The sequence below is a fragment of the Leopardus geoffroyi genome, chromosome A1 (genome assembly GCF_018350155.1).
Source record: "Leopardus geoffroyi isolate Oge1 chromosome A1, O.geoffroyi_Oge1_pat1.0, whole genome shotgun sequence".
NCBI lineage: Eukaryota > Metazoa > Chordata > Mammalia > Carnivora > Felidae > Leopardus > Leopardus geoffroyi.
Window position 1 is genome coordinate 128537588 of NC_059326.1, and position 25604 is coordinate 128563191.

A 25604-nucleotide genomic window follows, 5' to 3' on the forward strand; every position below is an offset into this window, starting at 1 on the left:
TGACTTGAGCCGAAGTCGGACGCTTAACGGACTTAGCCACCCAGTCTCCCCTTCAAAGATACACTTTAGAAAAGGGCTCACCCAAAAAACTGCTAGAACTAATATACGAATTCAGCAAAGTAGCAGGATATAAAACCAATGTACAGAAATCTATGACATTTCTATACACAAATAATGTAGCAGAAGGAGAAATCAAGGAATCGATCTCAATTACAATAGCACCAAAACCATAAAATAACTAGAAATAAACTTAACTAAACAGGTAAAAGATCTATACGTTGAAAACTACAAAAAGCTTATGAAAGAAATTGTAGAAGACACAAAGAACTGTAAAAACATTCCACGCTCATGGACTGGAAGAACAAATATTGTTAAAATGTCGATACTACCCAAAGCAATCTACGTAGTCAATGCCATCCCTATATAAAAAAAAAAAAAAAAAACCAACATTCTTCACAGAGCTAGAACAAACAATTCCAAAATTTGGATGGAACAAGAAAAGGTCCCAAATAGCCAAAGTAATACTAAAAAAAAGAAAACCAAAGCTGGAGGCATCATAATTCTGGACTTCAAGCTATATTACAAAGCTGTAATCATCAAGACGGTATGTAATGGCACAAAAACAGAAACACAGATCAAAGGAACAGAACAGAGAAGCCAGAAATGGACCTACAAATGTATGGCTGACTAATCTTTGACAATGCAGGTAAGAATATCCAATGGAAAAAAGACAGTCTCTTCAGCAAATGGTAGTGGGAAAACTGGACGGCGACATGCAGAAGAATGAATCTGAAACCCTTTTCTTACACCATACACAAAAATAAACTCAAAATGGATAAAAGACCTAAATGTTAGACACAAAACCATCAAAATCCCAGAGGAGAAAACAACCTCTTTGACCTTGGCTGCAGCAACTTCTTACTAGACATGTCTCCAGAGGCAAGGGAAACAAAAGCAAAAATGAACTATTGGGACCTCATCAAGATAAAAAGCTTCTGTACAGTGAAGGAAACAATCAACAAAAGTAAAAGGCAACAGACAGAATGGGAGAAGATATTTGCAAATGACATATCAGATAAAGGGTTAGTATTCAAAATCTATAAAGAATTTATCAAACTCAAATAATCCAGTGAAGAAATGTGCCAAAGACACGAACACACACTTTTTGAAAGAAGATATCCAGATGGCTAACAGACATGCACAAAGATGTTCCACATCATTCATCTTCAGGGAAATACAAATCAAAACCACAATGAGATACCACATGACACCTGTCAGCATGGCTAAAATTAACAACTCAGGAAACAACAGATGTTGGCAAGGATGTGGAGAAAGGGGAACACTTACACTGCTGGTGGGAACGCAAACTTGTGCAGCCACTCTGAAAAACAGTATGGAGGTTGCTCAAAAAATTAAAAATAAAACTACCCTATAACCCAGCAATTGTACTACTAGAGGTATTTATCCAAAGGATAAAAAAATGCTAATTCGAAGGGGCACATGCACCCCAATGTTTATAGCAGCACTATCAACAACAGCCCAATTATGGAAAGAGCCCAAATATCCACCAACTAATGAATGGGTAAAGATGTGGTGTGTGTATGTGTGTGTGTGTATGTATATATGTGTGTGTGTGTGTGTATGTGTATATATATATATATATATATATATACACATACACACACCAAAATATTACTTGGCAATCAAAAAGAATGAAATCTTGCCACTTTTAACAACATAGATGGAACTAGAATGTATTATCCTAAAGCGAAATAAGTTAGAGAGAGATAAATATCATATGATTTCACTCATATGTGGAATTTAAGAAACAAAACAGATGAACATAAGAGAAGGGAAGGAAAAATAAGATAAAAAGAGAGAGGGAGGCAAACCATAAGAGACTCTTAAATACTGAGAACAAACTGAGGATTGCTGGACGGGTGCTGAGTGGGGAGATAGGATAAATGGGTGATGGACATTAAGGAGGACACTTGTTGGGATGAGCCTGGGTGTTCTATGTAGGTGATGAATCACTCAATTCTACTCCTGAAATCAGTATTACACTATATGTTAACTAACTTGGATTTACATAAATTTTTTTAAAAATTCAAAAAAAATCACTCTAGATAATCTAGGAAAAAACTGCTCAACTCTGTTCTTCAAATAAAGTCCATTTTCTCCATTATAGAACCAATAGACATTCAACTTAGAAAAAACAGAGAAGGATAAAGGTGGAGAGGGAAACCACTTTTTGTGCACTATTTCTAAATCACTGTATTTTGAGGTACTTCCTCCCAATCTTTTTTAAATTTATATTTATTTTTCAGTGTTGTGATGTAACATTCTAGTCTCAGAGAAGAAATCTGCATAAATAAATTATAAGGGTGTGAAAGAACTTTTGCTAGCATACTTTAAAATAAAATAAATACCTATTTCTGATAATTTTGGAGTCAAACTGCTGAAAAGAGAAGATGAGCTAAATGTCCCTTGATATCATTTGAATTTCGCAATTATATATACACAAGAATTCATAACCATTTTATTTTATTTTTTTTTTAACGTTTATTTATTTTTGAGACAGAGAGAGAGACAGAGCATGAACAGGGGAGGGGCAGAGAGAGAGGGAGACACAGAATCTGAAACAGGCTCCAGGCTCTGAGCTGTCAGCACAGAGCCCAACGCGGGGCTCGAACTCACGGACCGCGAGATCGTGACCTGGCTGAAGTCGGACGCTTAACCGACTGCGCCACCCAGGCGCCCCCATAACCATTTTATTAATGGATGGTATTTTTTAATTTTTGGCCAACACAAATGAAATGTCAATGAAAATCCTATTCAAAGAACTGATATGCATGTGAGAGAAAACAAAAACATATGAAGTTAAGTATAATAATGGAGACTAAGTAATATAGCTATCCTTGATTTATGAAATGGACACAGAAGAGACTATCTTATTATAATGAGTTACATTTTTACATACATTATAAGGAAAAACAGTGACTTTCACTTTTTAAAAATCTGTGACACATAAATGCCAGTTTGGGGCAAGGAAATACTTCACATATTGGAAAATCTGATGCCCAAAGGCCATAGTAGAGACAGCCCTCTGGCTTCTCTAGGTTCTGGTATCTCTTTCATGCCACTAGCTTACTCACACCCTCTCCTGTTACAAGATATGCAGATTTTTCCTTATGCCTACAGACTCTAAAACTCAAAGAAGAGTTCCTCAATTGTGGTTTCTCTTTTTAGTCATACAAAGTCAGAATGCATAATAGAGGTGAGCTATTTGCAGAAATTTTAAAGTATTATCTAACTCGAAGACTTCTTAAATTTAATAAACTCACGTAAATAAATCTCCCAACCAATTTTTGCTAATACGTGTATATCCTTGGGGGTATCATTTATTTAATACTTTATGAGAGGGTAAAATTACTTAATCTGTTTTTTCCGATTCTAGATGTTCAGAAGCATAAAATGAAAACCAAACGAACAAGAATCTGTTTGCCAAGCTTTTGTTTTAAAGTACTTTTAACTTCAAAAAATATCAAAATAATATCTTTTAATATGGTGGGATGTTTAACAAAGTTTAGACAACCACAATTTGACACATCTTTACAGAATTGGTAGGGGATGAAATGTGAATGCAAAAAAGACTAGAACTTGAGACCAACATTCTAACTTCCTGGAAACAATTAGGAGTATTTATCTATATATCTACGAAATTAAAGCTTGTACCATTTTTTTTGTTTTTATTTAGTTAATGACATTTAAAAGAACTATCTGGGGAAAGAGTAAAATCCAAACAAAACAACTAAAGGATATGAGTAGAAGACTATACCTAAAAGTCATGTGTATCTAAAGAGGGGAGGGTGGAGGAGGGATCTAGGTTAAATTTTATGTTTCAGGTAATAATGAAAGTCAGAAGTTTGACCAAATTAATTCTTTGATGTTTTGAGTTTCTTCTAAATCACATTGCAGGACAGAATTTGTGTTTACAATATACAAAAATGTAATCGCTCATTACACATGATCCCAAATCTCCCTTGGCTACCTGCAGCAAATTTGACTCCAAACCACCAGGTCCATGGCATGATGGTATGATGGAAGACATGCAGGAAAGTCACTTGGCTATTTTTCTTACGCAGAACAAAAAAGATCTGAAATAATTTTAAAAAAATCAAGTTCATATAAAATCATGCAATGATATATCTACTGTTACAAAAGTATTGGCAAAGTACAAACTATTTCCCATCATCACTTGCATTGAAAGGGCTGCCTTAGAGAATGCTCACAGAAGCAGCTGATTCTCCAAGGGGTAGCTCAAAAGCTCATTAGTATGAAGGAACTTTGGTATGATGCCTAGTCATGGGAGAATCAATAAAAAGGTGTTAAAGAAATTGAATGCAGATTTTAAAATCAAAAATGGAAAGTGAAGAACATGGCCAAAGAATATTGAAAGAATTATTATTGGCAGGAAAACATCCACGTGGATTTTGAAGTGCATGGGAAAGCAGAGAGTCTCAATTCTTAAGACACATCCTACTAATTTAGATAAGGGATTAAGCAAACTGAAAGAGGACTTGCAACAAACCAAAAGTTAGCATATTATTAGTAGATAGAGATGAAAAGGGAAAAACTTGAGGGGTTTTATAGAAACAGGATGGAGAAAAAAAAAAGTAGCCTAGGAAAAATGAGAAGAGCAGCAAAGGCACCATCCAGATTGAATGCACCCGCGGTTTGCAGAAATTCTACAAACAAAGAGGAGAAAAGGCAGGCAAAAGCAGGGGGAAATTTAAATTCGAGAGCAGAATTAAATGTTCAAAAAATACTGAAAATTCAGAATACCAGTATTGAGTCAGACTTCTAAATACAGACTAAACAGAGCAGCACAAAAAAAGTATCCATAGTAGTATTTGAAAAATGTGGTTCAGGGAAGAACACAGAGGCACCAACAGTTTTTTTGTGGAACGTGGAACTGAGAACATGCAAAGCAGAAAAAATGAGGCCGAGAAGCATTTGCTTATTATGCACATGGAAGAAGGCAGCATGGTGCAACGGAAAAGCCCCAAACCAGCTATCTGGGACCCTGACCCCAGACAGTAGCAGCATTCCTCTGGGTAAATTACTTACCTTCCTGGCTTCAATTTACTTTCAGATTGAGGGCTCTGAACCAGATTAGTGGTTCTCAACCCTGGCTGTATATGCCAATGTCCAAGAAGCTTTTCAAAAACACCATGCCTGGTTTCTAACTATAGACCATATGGCACCAAATCTCTGGAGGTGGGACCTAGGTTGTTGTTGTTGTTGTTGTTGTTTTTGTTGTTGTTGTTGTTGTTTTCTAATGCAGTTAATCCTCTTGCCTCAGCCTCATGAAGGCTGAGAACCACTGAACTACAGTAGAGGTCTCAAAGTGTGGACCCTAGGCCAACAGCAATAACATCACCTGAGTACTTAAAAGAAATGCAATTCTTGAGGCCAACATAGGACCTAGCAAATTAGAAACTCTAGGGGTGGGGTGCAGGCATCTGTGTTTCTAACAAGCCCTCTGGGCAATTCTAATGCATGCCCAAGTTTGAGAACTACTGTATGCTATGCTCACTAAAGTCCTTTCCAATTCTAACATTATGTGATTGTTGAGGTGAGAAGGTGAAGCATGTTGAGATTTGCTACAAGAAACATATTTGTATGTACTGTGAAGATAGAACACACTTGTCTGTCTTAGACAGACAGAACTGGTTCCAGATAACTAAGACCCACATATCCCAAAGATATGATAAATATCCAGCTTTCCTAAGCTACTCTGAAAACAGAAGTACACAGCATTCTCCTCTCATCATGTACCCTACTCCATGGCACTTGCTTCCCCCAGAGCCCAGTCATCCAAATTCAGAGCTGATCTTCAAAGGATCTTATGTGGGAAGAGAGAACACCTAGTAAGCATGAACTTCAGAACGGCAGCTGGAGATAGTTTTGATATTACCAAAATTACTGATACCCCAGGGATGATATCCTAATTTATGTTTAAGAATTATGAAGCATTTATCCTCTTAAAGGAATATGGATGACAGAGTGCTTTGCTTTACACTGGCAGAACCCAAGGTAAAATGTTTTCTGCTCTTTGATTCCTGAGCTTGCTTCCCAAAACACCTGTCATCCATCTCCAAAAAGATACACAGTTTTGCAATGTATATGACAGTTACATGCTTATCCTAATGAGGCAGTAGATACATAAAAAAAACCTTTGGAGTTTGCAAAAGACCAGAAAAAAAAAAAAAGCTTATACTATCTATTCTCTAAAATTACTGATAATAAAAGGTAAGAGATAATAGGAGTTCTGCCTGAAGTACAGAGACAACCAAAGTTATCAGACAACAACTGAACTCTAGCAGTTTATTGCTTCCATTGAGACATCAAACATTTACCAAATGTGGTGACCACATACTCACAGTATCTAATAGCTCAATAAATTTGGAGAAGTAATAAAGCCAACAGGTGCGTACCATCTGCAGAAACACACAAAGATACAAATTTATCTTATTTTTATACAGAGGAAAATTTTATTTTTTTAATTTGGCAAAATACACATAACCAAATTTACCATCTTAACCATTTTTAAGTGTTCAGGTTGGTGGCAGTTAGTACATTCATTTTGTTGCTCAACCAGTACCACCATCCATCCAGAGAATTCTTTTCATCTTGCAAAACTGAGGCTCTGGACCTGTTAAGTAAGATCTCCCCTCCCACCCATGGGTCCAGAAAACTACCATTTTACTTTCTGTCTCTGAATTGGACTACTCTAGGCACCACATGTAATAGAATCATACCGTATTTACCCTTTCGTGCCTTGATTATTTCACTTAGCATAATGCCCTCAAGGCTCATCCATGTTATAGCATGTGTCAGAATTTCCATCTTTGCTAAGGCTGAATAATATCCCATTGTATGTACATGCCATGTTTTCTTTGTCCATTCATCTGTCCGTGGACATGTTAATAATGCTGCTATGAACAGGGGAGTACAGATACCTGAGTCCCTGTGTTCAATTCTTTTAGGTATACACCCAGAAATGGAATTGCCAGATCATATGGGAATTATATTTTTACTTTTTTTGAGGAACCAGATATGAATTTGTTTTTAAGTCCAGGAAGTTAAAAAATAAAAGTACCAATTTTCATTAAACAGAAAACTACACACCTGATTTCATTTGATTCTTTCTGATAACTTTTAGTTTTCTCTCAATACATATAATCTGATAGATGAGTCATTTACTTCTTCTGAGTTCACATTAAGTGTTAAAAAATAGAATCTCAGAAGTTTTAACATTTAATTTGAGTTACAAGATATTCCAAAGAGAAACTTACCCTCAGTGCTAAAGGTGACTGTGAGTAGTCAACAATTTCACATCGAAATGAATAACCTGTACCCCAGCCAGACATCACAAACTGTAAGAGAGCACATGCATATTAAAGAAGGAAGCATTTGCTCAACAGCTATAATAAAGGTAGTTTTGATTGTGCCTCCTCACCACATTCTCAGCTGAGCCAGCATTCAGGTCAGTGGGAAAGCCAGGCTAGAACAGTTAGAACTAGCAACTCAATTGATAGTCAAAGCAACAAGAATTTTCAAAAGTGTACAATCATCTATTATTTCTATCAACTGTGTTCATATTCAAGTGTCCATTTCTTAGGATGATTATTCTGATATGGTGGAGAATAAAACATTGGGAGTGTTTTGCCTCAACAGCAAATACTGGTAGGTATATGTCAGTATATGTACATATGTGTACATCTATATATGCCCATTAGTATATTTGTGTACTCTGAAGGGAATTAGTGGGTCTGAAAACAGTCCTTTCTGGTGATTTCCAGTCTTCTCAATTAGTCAATAAAATACATAGGCAAACCAAGATTCCTCACGGTACTCATAAGAGGGTTGCCATAACTGCATTTTCCTGTCCTTCACTAGTGGGTATAATGTGAAGGGGTAGTCTGTGGGTCTTAAAATCAAGATTGATGAAACACAAGACTCAGAGATCAGTTCATCTTTGGATTCACATAGCAAGTAAGAGAGGAAAATGTTATCAGTAAGAGTGCAATTTGGCATGCCTTAATTCCAGCACACCCACTAAGGAATCATAGACTAGTGGTGGGAAGAAAAAGCCTATTGTTGTTATCTGAACCTCAATTCAAAGATTTATATGGACATTCTTTTAGTATGATGGTGGGAAGTTCTTTTAAAACACTATCTGATTCAAATAAAAACTTTAATAAAATTTTAAAAAATGAAACAGTATCTGAAAATGAAAAGCTAAGGGCTCTAATTTTATTTTATTTTATTTTTCTAGTATGTTTTTTTTTTAATATATGAAATTTATTGTCAAATTGGTTTCCATACAACACCCAGTGCTCATCCAAGGGCTCTAATTTTAAATTAATGCACATATAAATAGTTGGCTTAACTTAGTATCCTCGCAATATGATCAGCTCATCTCTGACATCCTATTCTCTCAAGTGCCAGCATCTTCTTCTTCAGTATAATAAATGCCTTCTTTTTCAGTATAATGGTTACATCATTTTCTGCCATTAATGCACATTTTAAATTTCTACTTTTAGTTACTATTAAAGCTAAAATGAAAACTTTATCATAAATTAATTTTTAAAGGCAAAAGTTTATGAGGCATTAGCAGAATGATATTTTAATGGTGAAAAACAAAAAGAAACAAAGGAGCTAAAACAACTGTTTAGATTGTGGTGTTCAAAATCATACCATCCTTTTCTGATATCGACTCCAAGCTTAATTCATAAGATATTTAATCTCACTCTTAACTTGGTCAATTATGAAATCTTAAAAAAAGATTATCTTAAGATTCACAAAAGTATAAGACATATTTTAAGAGTGAGAAAAGTAACTTACAAAAACAAGTTAATAAGTTTTTCCTCAAGGGAACAATGGAATGTGGTGGAAAAACAGCTAATTCTGTTGTACAAAATCCTGATCTGTCAGTGAGTGTCATATTCTCTTCCATTCAGACTATCTTCTAACTGATCCAAGTAAAACTGAAAGTCCACTTACCTAATGGGGATGCTGGCTCTCCACCATACCCTACCCCAAATAAACACTGAGCTGGACAAGAGAAACCCTGTGACATGGGCTCCTGGGTGGTCTTCACCAGTGTCTCTCTATTAATGTCTGACTGGTGCCAAGTAATTAGCACATTCAAAACCATCACTACACGATAAGGCACGTGGGATCCTTTAGTCTGGTGTACTTCCCTTTCACCTTGTTCATATTTTCCCTAACATCCCTAGTGGAGGTGTTTCCTCTGTAGACCTAATGCAATTGTGCTACACCCAGTAAACCATGTGTTCGGTGTTCTGGAGATGACATCCTGACCAGCTGTCAAAAGTCTTTGTTTAAAGACAGAGTGAAGCCTAATGCCTTCCTGATATTAAGATTAAGAACATTTTAACAGTCTACAAAACTTCTGACATATATGTCTATATTTCAGGCAATTAAGAAGAACGAGTGATAACGTTCATTTGGCAGGTAATAAACCCCAAAATTGGCACATAAGTAACTCTAGTATGAGTGATTAATGGGAGATAGAAACTGCCAAATTCAGATATTTTCAAAACTTCTTTTACATTGCAATTGCTAAAACAAGAAACCAAACTTACTGGCTATAATTTAATTACTTCCTGAGAAATGTATTTGGGGATATCACACTGAATGGCACAATCAGACACAGAGCATAAAGGGAACGGAGAGACAATCTGGTTTAATCCTGACTCGATAAAACAGGAGAACTAAGGCCTGGAGAGGTTAAGTAACTTGCTCAAAATGAGGCAGCTGGTTAGTAGCATAACTGGTACTAACTGGCCCCTGGTCTCCTGGCTACTAGGTCACTCTCTTATAGGCTCTACAGGTTATTTCCTATCTCTCATAACCTGGTTAGACCACCTCTATTACTCTTTCCCTTTCAGTTATTCATGATCCGGAAGGGACAGTAAGGTAGCTTGTAGTTAATTTTGGTAATAAAGTAGAAGAAATAGAAGGTAGCAAGGTAAGTCCAGACTGCAGGGAGGCCGGTAATGAGGCTCCAGCAGATTTAAGGTGACTCAATCAGGTGGATTCGCAGCAGGAATCAGGTAGGAGGGATGCATGTGCAGAGGTCATGGTGTCAAGAGGGGCCAGAGGGGTCATGGTGGGCCCTAGAGAGTTCCAGTTCTGTGGAAGCATAGGCTATGCTGCAAAGAAGTAACTAAGGAGTAGAGGATGAGGGAGACCGCCAGTATTAGAAAAGAAGCAAGGAATCACAGAAAAGCAGGTAAGTGAGGCTGGGTGAAGGTTGTTAATAGCAGAGTGGGTGAGAGAGAAACCATGAGTCTACTCTTGGGTCCTGGAAGATCCTCATCTCTCTTAGTAACAAAGTAACAATTAAGGGACAGACTCCCTCAGGTACTGCTTTGTAGGAGTCTAAATTCCCTGTCCCTATAAGGCCCATCTAAATCAAACCTAAACAGTCTACCATCTTACAGCTCATCAGAGCTTCCTACCATGGTGATGGTAACTCATTACAGAGTCAGGATGAGCTCCTGATGTCAGACAGACCTGGATTCAAATATTGGTCCTCCACTAATACTACAGTAGCTATGCTACTTTGAGTAAGTTACTTAATTTCTCCATGTATGAGTTTCCTGAAAACTAACACGTATGGATTCATTCAATCATCTATTAAGACTAAGTATGTGCAAGTCCCCACACTTAATGTTAATTTTTCTCACTACTTGTGAGGTAGAGTATATTGAGATCCTCTATACCCAGTCTATACATAACAATTTTTTTTGGCAAATACCTGCTCTAGTGAGCTAAATTTCTAAAATTCCTTAAATCTCAAAGAGTCATCACTATAATTATAACAAGACATATAATGACAGAAAAACAGGAAGACTCAGGCAAAATTCTCCCATTAGGAATACTGAAGACACTTGCCTCATAACACATATACATAGAAAACAGCACTATGGAAAAATTGTACGTTATCATCGCTTTCTTGAGTTCAAAGGGTTTTCGATTCTCCATGAGCTTTGGTCCTAGAGAAGTGACAAAATAGACATAGAATCCCAGGATGATGGTTTGTGGCAGAGGTGAGGACATGAGGAGCCAGTCTTCAACTCTTGGATCTAAAAACAAAATGTAAGTGCACATTCATTGAGCCAAGAAATAACTGACAGCAACCAGCATTTCTTAAACAAGCACTTAGATCCTAATGTTGACAGCAGACTATTTGGTCAATGATCACTACTGTCTTTGGAAGCCTAAGAGTAAGGGCTAGGAGTAGGGCTCCTACTGAAGAGTAAAAAGAGTAGGGCTGTTACCACCACAGGCCTCAAAGAGCAAAGGGAGGCAGGTAGTGGTTACCAGAACCCAGGAGTCAAATGGACAAGCCCTCCAGGAGAGGAACTGTGACCTTCAGTGGAGGGAATGGGCCAGCATAAGGCAACTATGGAAGTGACTGGGGAATTAACATCTCAATACCACTCTCCTCTCTCTCTCTTTCTAGTTTCCTGGGGTTCTCCACTGGTTGAAACCAACCAGAACCAGATGGTAGGAGAGTAAGCCTGTGGATATAGTCTACTGTGTTCCTCACGGTCCAGCACAGGATACAGAGTAGATCTGGGGAACAGAGGACATGCAGCAAAGTTCCACCATCCATCTATAACCACTAGCAACATTTTAGAGTTTCTCCACCCAGATATTCTTTTATATATAAAAATATGTTTGTCTTTGCTGTTTCTTGACTTTCTTCTTTCCCCAAGGAAACTGGGACATTTCCATATATTCCGTATCACAAAATCAGAGAACTGAAAGGGAACTTAGCGTTATCTACTTAAAGTATGGGTCTAGGTGTCCAAAATAGGCTAACTAACCTGACATTTGGGCGGGGGTGGGGGGGGTGGGGGGGGTGGGGAGACTATATTGGCCTCATAACCATGTAAAGAGAAATTCACCTGGTCACTGCTCTTTCTAGACCAGGAGAATTAGATCAGTTAAAAATTGCAACTTGAGGGGCACCTGGGTGTCTCAATCAGTTAGGCATCAGACTCCTGACTTTGGCTCAGGTCATAATCTCACAGTTTCTAAGATCGAGCCCCACACTGGGCTCTATGCTGACAGCATGGAGCCTGCCTGGGATTCTCTCTCTCCCTCTCTCTTTGCCCTTCTCCCACTCATGTGCTCTCTCTCTCAAAATAAATAAACATTTTTTTAAAACACTGCAACTGAAGATAAAATGTGCTTTGGAGATGAAAAGTTCAGCACAGGGAATATAGTTAATAATGCTGTAATGGTGACAGATGGTAACCACTCTTATCATGGTGAGTGTAGAGTAATGTAAAGAACTGCTGAATTAATATCCTGTATATCTAAAACTAATATAACATGTATGTCAATTATACTTCAATAATGAAATTTTTTAAAAGCATTTGAGAAAAAAAATATATATGCCAAATCAACAGTGGACTTGCAAAAATAACAGGTATTCCTGAACAGCAGAAAAACAGAAAAATATTCAAATAGATCATAAAATATTTTTCAGAAAAAATGAAAATCAAAACTAATCTTTATGTCAAAATACTTACCATGTATCAGGAAGTAAATACTAATGAATAAACAAATACAGATGTATGTGCAGTTCTTGTATTGCAAGGATAAACAAAATTTCTATAAGTATGATGAAAGAAGCAACAAATCTTAAAATGAAAAAATGTCAGACTTGTCCCACAAGTTTCTTAACACCAGTTGACCACAAAAAAAGGAACAATATATATATATATAGACTGATAGAAAAATTGATATAATCTAAGCATCTTAATATATTTAAAATGTTGTTCAAGTAGAAAAGGAAAAAAAAACATTAAAGTCAAACTTGTTATTGTTATTTCTAATATCAGCTATTATTACAGGGTAAATAATTTGAGTAAATATTTTAATGCCTCAAGTATAAAAAGTGACCAAACTAGCAGTTAAAAATACCTTAAAAGGGGCAACTGGGTGGCTCAGTCCGTTGACCGTCTGACTTCAGCTCAGGTCATGATCTAACACGGCTTGTGAGTTCAAGCCCCACATCGGGCTCTGTGCTGACAGCTCAGAGCCTGGAGCCTGCTTCAGAATCTGTGTGTGTGTGTGTCTTTCTGCCCCTCCCCTGCTCATACTCTGTCTCTCTTTCTCAAAAATAAATGAACATTTAAAAAGGATACTCTTATGAGATAATTGGCAAAATATAAATACTGGTTGAATTCTTGATGATGATGTTTTATTTCAATGTAATTATAATATTATGGCTATATTTTGATGTCTGAAAATATTTTTATTTTTTTAATATTTTCTAAAGTTTATTTATTTATTTTGAGAGAGAGAGAGGGAGGGATGGGGCAGAAATACAGAGGGAAAGAGAGAATCCCAAGCAGGCACCACACTGTCCACACACAGCCAGATGTAGGGCTGGATCTCACCAACCAGGAGATCACGACTTAAGATGAAATCAAGAGTTGGACACTTAACCAACTGAGCCACACAGGCACCCCTGAAAATATTTTTTTATTTATTAAAAAAAAATTTTTTTAATGTTAATTTATTTTTGAGGTGGGGAAGGGCAGAGAGAGAGAAGGGGAGACTCAGAATCCGAAGCAGGCTCCAGGCTCTGAGCTTTTAGCACAGAGCCTGACATGGGGCTTGGACTCATGAACTATGAGATCATGACCTGAGCCAAAACCAATAGTCAGGCACTTAACCAACTGAGCCACCCAGGCACCCCTAGAACATTTCTATGGAGACCTCCAAAGGCACCTGGATATTTGGATCTGGAATTAGGAGAGAGATCTGGGCCAAGGATGTACTATTGGGGGTCATTATCACATAAAAGATGAACCATAGAGCCATGCAAGTGGCTGAGGAAAGAGCATAGAGTAAGAAGCCTGAGTGATTCAAGTCAGAGTCTTGAGGACTCAATCTTCACAGGAGGAATGGTACATGAGAAAACTATAAAAAAGAATGAGGAGTGGCCAGAGAGGCAGAAGGAGAACCAGAGAAGTAGGCTATCTGGAGGCCAAGGGAAGAGTTAATCTTTGGAAGGAGTCAAAGGATAAAATGAAGCAGAGAGACAAAGTAAAATGTAGACTGAAAAGTGATACTGGATTTAATAAAAGGAAGTCACTGATGCTCTCAGCAGGAACAATTTCAGTCAAGTATCCTACACAAGATAGAAATTCAACAAAAGTTTGCTGAAAGACATTCATAAAAACACAAAGTTCTTAAAATTAAAATCTTAAATTAAGCCTTAAAGTTCTTAAAATTAAAATCGCTGATGTGCTGTGTTAGTGTCTTAGCGTGTTGTTGCTTCTGTTAGTGACCATCCTTCTCTTCAACAAGTTCCCCAAACATCTGGGTACCACGTGCAGTGTAAACGGCCATGAGGAATGCTAGCCACAGGCCTGTAACTCACCAGGGAAGTCTCCATAAATAAAAGTTGTCACACAAATGGGGACTTAATGGACAGAATCAGAACTGCTCAAACTTTGTTGAATTTTTCCTGTCAGTGGATAATCTGAAGCTTAGAGGAGCATTGTAAGCCACAGGAATATGTCTAGTTTTTATCTCCAATGAAATAAAGACTGAAAACTAGTACCAAAGAAGACCACTGGTAGGATATTAATATTATCGCCTTTGGATGGTAACAGTATGGATGATTTTCACTTTTTGCCTTTTTCTTTAAGCCATTTAAAATGTTGCTGTTCTTAAAAGACATCGTAGGCATGACTGAAAACTAGGGTTTTTTGTGTGTCGGTAAAGGAATTCCTGAACTAAAGATAAATTTCATTTTATTCTTTTATTGACACATCAGGGGGAAAAATATCAAATGACATCATCTTTCTGTTTTCCTTTGGTAGCAGTAGAAAGAAAACAAGCCAGGAAAAGCATGCTGGGCTGGCTCAGGAAGAGGAAAAAAAAAAAACAACCCACTTTAAAATGAATAATTTTTTCCTGTAATTTAACATTTTAATCATATACCTTCTATCAAAATCCTATGTGTAACTTTCACATTTTGTAAATTTAAAAATACCATTGTATCTTTTAACAAAAACTAGCTAATTTCATGCTATTTTCATAAGACAATATACCAAGTTTGGGGGTTTTAAAATCCTATTTTCAGTGAGCTTTGGAGTCAGCGGGACTGGGTTCTCACCCTGGCTTTCCTACTGACTCGTGTGATCTGGGGCCACCGACTTCACTTGTCCGTGCTTACTTCCCTCATATGTGAATTGGGCATAAAGCAGCATGTAACTCATAGGGGATTTAGTGAGTATGTAAAGAGCCTATATGTAAAGAGCCTAGCACAACATAAGGGCTCAGTAATTATGCATTGCTATTATTACAACACATATCAATTCCGTCAGCATAGCAGAATCACCTCTGCAGGATTTAAGAATCAAATGGTCAAAAAAATGACGCTGACTGAACTGCATCAGAATCCTAGGGCATGGGGTCCCAGGCATCCATAAGCTGCTGAGGTGACCATTATGAACTGTCAGAGTTAAGAACCAAGGGTTCAGGAGCACCTGGGTGGCTCAGTCAGTTGGGCGTCCAACTTCGGCTAAGGTCATGATCTCATAGCTTGTGAGTTTGAGCCCCACATCAGGCTCTGTGCTGACAGCTCAGAGCCTGGAGCCTGCTTCTGGTTCTGTGTCTCCTTCTCTCTCTGCCCCTCCTCTGCTCACACTCTGTGTCTCTCTCTCCCTCAAAAATAAATAAACAAACAAAAAAGAACCAAAGGTTTAGTGTTTCTTTAACCTACACCTATGGCCTCAGCATCCCTTACTACGTGCTCTGTAGTGGTCTTTTATGTGGTTTCCCTGCCCTAGATCAAATTTGCTACATCTTGTCTTCCATACAACTGCCAAGTTCACTTTCTAAAAGTACAGCTCTGTTCAGATTATTCCTCTGCTTCAATCAGCTCTCCCTACTGAGCAAATAAAGCATATTAATGCTTTATTAATAAAGCATATTAAATGCTTTAATATGATGTTCATGACTCTGGTTATTGTTAACACTGACAACTGTTCATTTTTCCTGCCTTCTTTCTCAATGATGGTTATACCTTTCTAGATAGGAAGCCCACGTCCCTGTGAGGTAGGGGCTCCCCACGACAAGATGTCTATAAATCACGTACAGATGGTGACTTGTTTAGGGAGTTGTAGAGGGGACTGCTTGATGACATTTAAAGGCTGTGATCAGACTAAATTTAAAGTCTATGATAAAGACTCACTCTGTGATCCCACAAATTATAAAAGGTTCAGGGGTGAAGTGAGCTCTGTTTTCCCCACAGACAAGAGGCTGAGGGGAAGAGTGTTTCATGTACCTTCTATTTGGCATCAGGGCTGGATTTAAGTGTCATAAGTAAAGAGAGCCAAGATGAAATAAGAGGATAGGAAGGCAGGTTGTCTGAAATCCATACCCCAGTGATTACCGCAGTTCTGACTTATTGCTAGGCTAACAATATTTTTTCAAAGAGTGTTCCAGAGAGAGAGAGTACAGGGAAAGTAGAAGTGCCACATACATAGAATTTTAATGAGCTTTTCCATCAACTACTTGTAAGAGAGTATTCTCTTCTTAAATAGCATGTACTAGCTCAAGTACACCCTTTAAAATTCAAAGCACCAACAAGATGAAGAAGTTGGAAGGAAAAGCAAACATGTGCCTCCAGCATGTAGTGAAATACTAAAGGTTCCGAATGGCAGCAACCTTATTCATAGTCCGTCTTCTTGTAAAAAGATCATCACTAGGTTTGAAAAACCATTGTTACTAACCAAACACAAGGAAAATTACTTCTAAAACATTAAAAAGTTTCCATTTTTCTACAGTCCAAAATGCTACTAGAACATTATTTCAAAATTTGACATTTCGTATCTAAGAATCACCATAAATCCTCTTACAGCTTAGTGTTAATTAAGTCATATTTAAATCTGTAGCTGTGGAATTTTCCACATGAAATAACTATGCAGTATCACCACTTCCCTAGCAATCAGAAAACCAAAGAATAACAGTAGGTTTCCCGAATGCTACTCAGGAATAGGGCCAATGCCAAGAATACATTTGAAATTCTTGGCCCTTGATCATGGGTTCAGACCTTCCCAGGGCAAGCAAAGTAAAACTGGACTGAGATGGCCAGGAGTGATTTCTAATGGCTCTCCGAGATCAATATCACACTAAGCAGAGGCAAAAACCTCTCCTGTTACACCTGATAGTGTTCTCACAAAGTTGTAAATCTAACACAAAACATTTTAACCCTCTAGTCCCTGAGTTAAAAAAATAGGAAGAGATATTTGAAAAAAGCATATGCTACATTAAAAGTATTTTCAGAGGAAAGTAGTCTTTCCGTCATCTGTAACACCACCACCATTTATGCTGAGATACTTCCTAAGTAACAGAGTACTTTCATGTATATTGTCTGGTAGCTCGTAGGTACCATTCTCACCTCTGTTTTGCTAAAAAAGAAACATCTATTTAACACAGACAATCATTTGTTCAAGACCACATAGCCTGTCCATTGAAGTAGAACTTAAATCTAGGTCTTCTCATTATACATCCCTAAATCCTCTCTCCTCTCTCCCTAACCACTTCCAGCCCTTTATCATTCTTTATTCTCATATTACTTTATTATTACATATTACTCATATCCTTTATTCTCATATTACTTGGCTTTTCAATGTAAGTATTCCTAATAAAAAAGAGTCACTCCGGGGCGCCTGGGTGTCTCAGTCGGTTGAGCTTCGGCTCAGGTCAGCCAACTTCGGCTCAGGTCATGATCTCACGGTCCGTGAGTTCGAGCCCCGCGTCGGGTTCTGTGCTGACAGCTCAGCGCCTGGAGCCTGCTTTGGATTCTGTGTCTCCCTCTCTCTCTGACCCTCCCCCGTTCATGCTCTGTCTCTGTCTCAAAAATAAACATTAAAAAAAAAAAAAAAGAGTCATTCCATGGATAAAAGTGGAAGTGGAATTCAGAAGCAGTTCATTTAAAAACATTTTATACTTCTAGCAGTATACAGGTATTAGTCATTATCTAAATTGATTTGGCTCTTGAGTTAGGATACTGATTATCTGAATCTCTTGAGCTCTTGCATTTGGTATAGTGAATAGCAAGACTCGGATAGCAAGAAACTTGTGCTTCCAGATGGGTCCATTTCAAAAAATATACCCAAATCTATTTGGCTCCCAAGTTCAAATCATGAGATTTTGGGTAGCAAGGTACACCTTTACTTTGAAAAGCAATGAAAATATTAATATTTTTAAAAATATAAAACAAATAAAAGTGAAAGCCATTAGAATGAGACAAAAAATTAGAACTTAAATACTGAATGTATGAGAACTACTGTAAATTTTCAGAGAAGCATAACCTCTCAAGAAATCTGTGTGTTCTCAAAATCATTATATTCACTGAAAAACTAAAGAAAAAAAAGGAAGAAATATGGAAATAATCATTCTCCATCCCCCTGCCGGATTGAAGCTGCTCTATTTATAGGATACTAAAAAAACCCTTGGCGTTCTTCAAGGGCAAATCTGTTGAGACCTTTTTTAGTGAAATAAAATTGGTCTTTAGCAGTCTCCTGAGAAAGATGGCAACCATGAGACAGTGTATCTTTGCTGAAATCCGCATGAATTAGAAAATAATTCCAGTTGCGCTAAATGCCAAGAGGTCACACTTTTTCTTCCTGCATTTGGTGAACATGTGATTTCTGGATAAGGAAGAACTAATCTAAAGTAGTGATGGTGGTGAATACGTGTAAAATAATTCAAATGTGAAATACCAGAATACCAATCAAAATCAGAAAACAAAAGCTCTAGTCTTTTCTGCTAACAACTAACCACAGTCTCAGGAAGGTCACATCTCTGAGCTTCAGTGTCTTACATTCTAATGTGAGGAGTTAGTTCTTTGAAGATGCCTAGGTCCAACTCAGCTCTACCACACTCCGATTGCTTGTTTATTTAAAAGCTGTTTTGCCTTTGTTATATATTTTTTTTTTTATTTTTTTTTTTAATTTTTTTTTTCAACGTTTTTATTTATTTTTGGGACAGAGAGAGACAGAGCATGAACGGGGGAGGGGCAGAGAGAGAGGGAGACACAGAATCGGAAACAGGCTCCAGGCTCCGAGCCATCAGCCCAGAGCCTGACGCGGGGCTCGAACTCCCGGACCGCGAGATCGTGACCTGGCTGAAGTCGGACGCTTAACCGACTGCGCCACCCAGGCGCCCCTACCTTTGTTATATTTTTTAAATGCTTTGTGATGGTTATAAAAGCAACACACATTTGTGCAGTATAAAACATAGATAAGTAGGGGCATCTGGGTGGCTCAGTTGGTTAAGCGTCCGACTTTCGGTTTCAACTCAGGTCATAATCTTGAGGTTTTTGAGTTCAAGCACTGCATCAGGCTCTGCACTGGCAGCGCGGGGAGCCTGCTTGGGATTCTATTTCCCCCTCTCTCTGTCCCTCTCCCACTCTGTCTCTCTCAAAATAAATAAAATAAAAATAAATAAATAAAACGTAGATAAGTAAATAGAAACTACCCATAATCCCATCACACAGAAACAAGTGTTCTCACAAAAGAAATGTACTGATGTTTTATAACCTGTTTTTCATTTAACATATTTAAACTTGAATTGGCACTAAACGTTCTTCTGGAACATTGATTTTTATTTTTTAAAATGTGCAAAACAAGAAGGCAGACACTTCAGTATTACTCAGAGATTGCCCTATGAAAATTCCCTGCCCTTTCTGATACATCCCTGAGGGTGCAGGCCCTCCCATTCAAGATTTATCATTAGTGGCATTAAGTGCTATTTCCCTTAGGAGCATTAGGGCAGAATCAAGCTAAGAGCACTGTGCTTCAAAAATCAGTTTTAATGATTACTGAGTTGGAATGTACCATCATTTATTAACCAATTTCTTTCACTGGATATTAAAGCTATTTTCATTATTATAAACATTATTATAAATAAACATCTGTGTAGCTCTTTGTACATATTTGTAATGAGAACAGTGACACTTCCATTTCATTAACTAGTGATAAAAATCAATATCTGAAGTGTCTACAAGGGAGTATTAAGTTGTAGTCTCTCATTCTGTTTCACTAAATTCCTATGAAATATAGGAATCTGATATGAAAAGGAAAGATGTTCCTTAAGTAGGAAATTTGGTTACTTACCAGCATCTTTGATCCAATTATCATAAAGACGCACAGTCCTCGAAGTAAGATCACTGAAGGCCATTTTCCACAGGATTTACTGGCTCTTACAATGGGTTCTTCAGTACAATAAAAGAGAAATGAGTTTATGATCTATAAATGCAAAAAAAGCCAAATTCTAATATAACAATATTATAAATGCTAAATATTTAATACGAATACTTGGCAAAACAACAAACTTGTACTGAGGGTAAATGCATTAGTGAATCACATTAAACCCTGATACAGTGGCAAACATTTAAGATTTTTCACCATTATAAGAACAATGCTTACTTTGCTGAAAAAGGCTGACATTCTAGGTAAAAGACATAAAAGGAGTAAATGATTCTAAGAACTTTCATAAGCTTATCTCCCTTTTACTGAAACCACACAGATCAGAAAAGGACTGTACCTCCCATGGCAATTCTGAAATAAAAACCTAGTAGAAGAAAGTCAAGAAGATATACAAACCTTCAGAGAAGCTACTCTGATCCAAAACTTACAGCTGATCTTCAGGCATAATAAGGTCTTCTATATGCAAGTCTTTACAATTTAAGTGGAATACAGGTAGAAAGAGGAAGGAAAGAAGATCCACAACAACCAAGGAAAAGCTGCCTCCTTTATCTTGACAGAAAGATAAGAATAGTTGGAAAAAAAGTCTTCTGGAAAGGAAGGAAGGAAGGAAGGAAGGAAGGAAGGAAGGAAGGAAGGAAAAGAAAGAAAGAAAGAAAGAAAGGGAAAGAAAAGAAAAAAGAAAGGGATAAGTGATGGGAAACTAGCTCTATTATGTATTAAAAGATATTCTAAATCTTTAATAATTAAAGTGTGACACTGGCACATGAAGAAGCAAACCAATGGAACAGAGCAGAACATCCAAGAATACATCAAATACCGTTAAGAACTTAGAACGGTATTTTGTAAATTCTCAGATGTACACTTTCCCACATTTTAACTTCTCTATAATTAGCATACATCTTACAAGTGGATGGTGTGTTATCAAATGAACAGTGTATTTGATTCAAAGTCATAAAGTGGGAAAATAAAATAGCTCTGGAGATGGATGGTGGTGACAGTTGCACAACAATGTAACTGTACTTAATGCCACTGAACTTTACACTTAAAAATGGTTAAAATGGTAAATTTTACATTATGTAAATTTTATCATGATAAAAAAAGAAATCCTTTATGCCTGCAACAGGAAAATTCAAACTTTCTTCTAGCATTCTGAAATAAATCCATTTTAGAATATATATATACATATATACACAAAATATATAAATATATATACAAATATATTACAAATACAAATACAAAATATATAAATATATCTTAAGACATATGGTATATGATAATGGTAGCATCTCAAACCAATGGGCACTGAATTGCCAGCAGTTCTTCAAAAAATGGTGTGATAAGACCACCTGGGTGGATGAGTGGGTTAAGCGTCCGACTTTGGTTCAGGTCTAATCTTGCAGTTCACAAGTTCAAGCCCCACATCAGGCTCTGTGCTGACAGCTCCGAGCCTAAAGCCTGCTTCAGATTCTGTGTGTGTGTGTCTCTCTCTGCCCCTCTGCTGCTCATGCTCTCTGTTTCTTTCTCCCTCTCTCTCAAAAATAAATAAAACCATTTTTTAAAATGGTGTGATAGAACTAGATGGCCATCTAGAAAAAAACTGAGTCCAAACATTATACTATAAACCAACATAAACTCCAAGTAGATCAAAGATTTAAATAAGAAAAACAGAACCATGAAAGTACTAGATGGCAAAAAAAGAACACTTTTCTCACCTTGGAGTGGGAAAGGAGTTTCTAACTTTGACTTAAATTCCAAAAGATATAAGAGAAGACTAACAAATTTAGCCACATGAAAATCAAGAGGAAAAAAGTAAAAAGTAAAATATGGCCAACAGGAAAAAAATATGTCCAGTTCATACACAAATGTTACTCTCCTTAATAAAGAGTTCCAAGAAATTGATAAGAAAAAGACCTAGAAGTCAAGAAAAACATGGGCAAATTTCATTGGAAAAGAAATACAAATGGCTCTTAAACATATGAAAAGTTGTTTAATTTTAATCAGATAAGAAATCTACAATATTTTATTATAGCGGATGGACCAAAGTCCAAACATTTTTATCAATCAGATTGGCCAAAATCCAAAAATGTGTTGACAGGACTGTGGCAAACTCATACAGTGCTGGTCGGAGTGCAAATGAGCATAACCCTTAGTAATGGCAATTTGGTACTAACTATAAATGTGTATCTTTTATCCTAGCAATGCTACTCCTAGAAACTCATCCTACAGATACACATGCACATGTACAGAATGACATATATTCAAGGTTATTCATTGCATCAGTTAGTAACAGCAAAAGACTAGAAACAAGCCAAGTGTCTATTAAAAGCGGACTGGTTAATAAATCATAATGCATCTAAACCATGAAATATTATGCTATTGTAAGAATGAGGAAGTGCTCCATGTGCTGATATGGAAAGATATCCAAGATAAACGTCTATGTGAAAAAAAGCAAAGGAAGGTACATAATTTTTAAATGACTAACTTTTACATTAAAAAGAAAGGAAGGAATGAGAATACAAGTTTGCATTTATTTATTTTAGCACAAAACAGACTGTAAAAAGATATCCATGGGTAAGGGAATGGTACAAACTGGGGTGCAGGGATAGTAGGTAGATCTCATACTGTAGTTTTAAACTAATGTTAATATATTACTTATCCAAAAATAAAGAATTGAAATATTTTAAAGGAAAAAAAAGAATAGGATCAGCCATATCTTTGCTGGGACATTACTACTTAAACATCCACACACAAATGCACATATACACCAAAGAGAGATTTTTATCTTACTTCCTCAAGGGTTCGTCCCCTCCAGAGGATCTCTCCAAGTTCAGGGAAGTATCTCAGCCTGGCTTTGACACATTCTGTCTCCTTGAGCTGAATTCAGACTCAAGATTGGCTATGGTGATGGCAGAGTCTTGCTGGAGTCAGCCTGGACTCTTGCTTTCCTATGGATCGTTTCCATAATAAAGGTATGATGTGGGGTCAGGAGCAGGGGCTCTAGGGTCACAAAAGGCTTGGTTTGAATCCCACCACTTAATAGCTGTGTGATTCTGGGCAAACTAAAGCTCAATGTCCTAATCTGTAATATGATGATTCTACAACCTGCCAAGATAAACTAACTCAGAGTTAGTTTTGAGGACCATACGAGATTATGCCTTTTTGTTAAGTTTAGAGCACAGAATCTGATAAAGAATGAACATTTAATCAAAGTCAGACATCATTACTTGCAGAGATAAGTTGTCCCTTATCTGGCCAAACTCATTATCTATTAGAGTTGAATGTCATTTTATGCGATAAATCTAGAGAAAACTCTACTACTTTCATTTTAAAAGCTGGTATGTCACAGATTATAATGCTTCTTCCCTTGATGTTTTCCAACTGTTTTGGTAAGAGCGTATCAGATCATGCTAAAAGCTACCTGCCTGTCCACCTTAACCACCGATAAAACAGACCTCAAGCTATTATTCTCATGATTAAGTGCCCAAATGATGCTGTCTAAATTACTCAAAACCAGAGTAAAAGATTCTAATTATATATGGCATATGGTGAGGTTACATTTCTGTTTTCTGTGTAATTCCTTCCTCCTCTTTTTTTTTTTTCCTCACTGATTCTACACAGGATATTCTCCTCTCCTCTCACTGAAGCACAAAAACTCAAGAAACTAGACTCAGAGGCAGGTCAGAAATATTCGCAGGCAGTAAACAGAGCTGGTTTCTCGAATCCCGAACACTACATAAGACTGAGATGAAGGGAGATGAGGAAGGTACTCAGAGAAGCAACTCACAGTAGATGGGAAGGGGCAGCAGAAGCAGATGTTTTCTCCAAACAGGTAGTAGATGGAGGAGACTGGTGGGGTAAGAAAGGGATCCATTAGCCCAAATTCCTGGAGTGTGGACTCGCTCACTGATCCTTTCCTTGTAGGTAACTTGACATCCAACAAGTGGGCCCACCAGCAGATAAGGGATGTGCAAAATTGTGTAAGGATGGGGCATGAAAAGAAAACCTGATCTTTTCGCTTGCTGGAAGTGACAAGAAGGAGCTGAGAATCTTCTAAGCTGGACAGTGATAGACTGGATGCCAATATTACATTGTAGGGACTGGTCTAGAAAACTGTTAACAACTGAATTTGGGGCAGCCTAGGTTGTCCTGCAAAAGATATAGTGCTACTCCTAGACTAGACTCAGGCATCTCTCCCCACTACCCCTAACCATACTATGATTTAGCATGGATACTTGATTGTTGGACAACAACATAGAGATGAGAAGAAACTTACTCTAGGTGGTGAAGGTACAGAGGTATCTTCTAGCTGACAGCATAACTGAGACCTTAATAACCAATTTAAAATGCTCAGTTCGGGCGCCTGAGTGGCTCATTCAGTTGAGCATCCAACTCTTGATTTCAGCTCAGGTCATGATTCCAGGGTTGTGGGACCCAGCCCTATATGGGGCTCTATGCTGAGCATAGAGCCTGCTTAAGATTCTCTCTCCCTCTTCCCTTCTCCCCCATTCACTCTCTAAAATAAAAATAAAACAGGGGTACTTGGGTGGCTCAGTTAAGCATCCAACATCAGCTCAGGTCATGATCTCTCAGTTCATGGGTTCGACCTCCACATTGGGCTCTGGGCTGACAGCTCAGAGCCTGGAGCTCCTTCAGCTTCTGTGTCTCCCTCTCTCTGCCCCTCCCCCACTTGCGTGTGCTCTCTCTCTCTCTCTCTCTCAAAAATAAACATTAAAAAAATTTTTTAAACAAAAATAAAATAAAATGCTCAATGGCATAGTATTTCAGGGCTAGTGATGCCACAAAAATTAAGGTTCTCATGTAGGTGAAGCAGAGACTTAAAGCTCATAAATGGTACACAAGTGACCATGCCACCAGTAAGGGTGGAAGAGACAAGGGGTATAGGAGAGGCCCACCCCCAAAGGCCTCAAAATTATATGGTAGGAAACAGGAACTTGTTGATGGAGGACTGGTGCTGGAATACCACTGCCTACCACCGACCCATGAATTCCACTCTTGTTTTTGACAGTATCACATGGTGACTGGGATATTTGGTAAAGAAGGGACTTGAAACTACCCAGACTAGCTTCTTAAGGCCTCCATTAAAGATGTCAAGTTCAGGGCGCCTGGGTGGCTCAGTTGATGGGGCGTCCGACTTCAGCTCAGGTCATGATCTCACGGTTCATGGGTTCGAGACCCGCATTGGGCTCTGTGCTGACAGCTCAGAGCCTGGAGCCTGCTTCAGATTCTGTGTCACCC

At 37.7% G+C, this 25604-nt stretch overlaps 1 protein-coding gene across 3 annotated transcripts in view; it reads right to left on the bottom strand.

The window, feature by feature from the left end:
- The window catches only part of ELOVL7 (ELOVL fatty acid elongase 7), a 74696-nt gene that overhangs the window by 7996 nt on the left and 41096 nt on the right, over positions 1-25604 (bottom strand). For 2 of the 3 annotated variants that reach the window (XM_045494078.1, XM_045494071.1), the window contains exons 2-6: positions 20256-20353; positions 10993-11183; positions 7362-7442; positions 6447-6503; positions 4052-4157 (exon numbers count right to left, since the gene is read on the bottom strand). In XM_045494078.1, coding sequence (XP_045350034.1) covers positions 4052-4157; positions 6447-6503; positions 7362-7442; positions 10993-11183; positions 20256-20319 — 499 coding nt within the window. In that variant the 5' untranslated portion in view covers positions 20320-20353. Of the gene's footprint in view, positions 1-4051; positions 4158-6446; positions 6504-7361; positions 7443-10992; positions 11184-20255; positions 20373-25604 lie in introns of those variants that run through there. The other variant, XM_045494088.1, reaches the window with a different exon arrangement.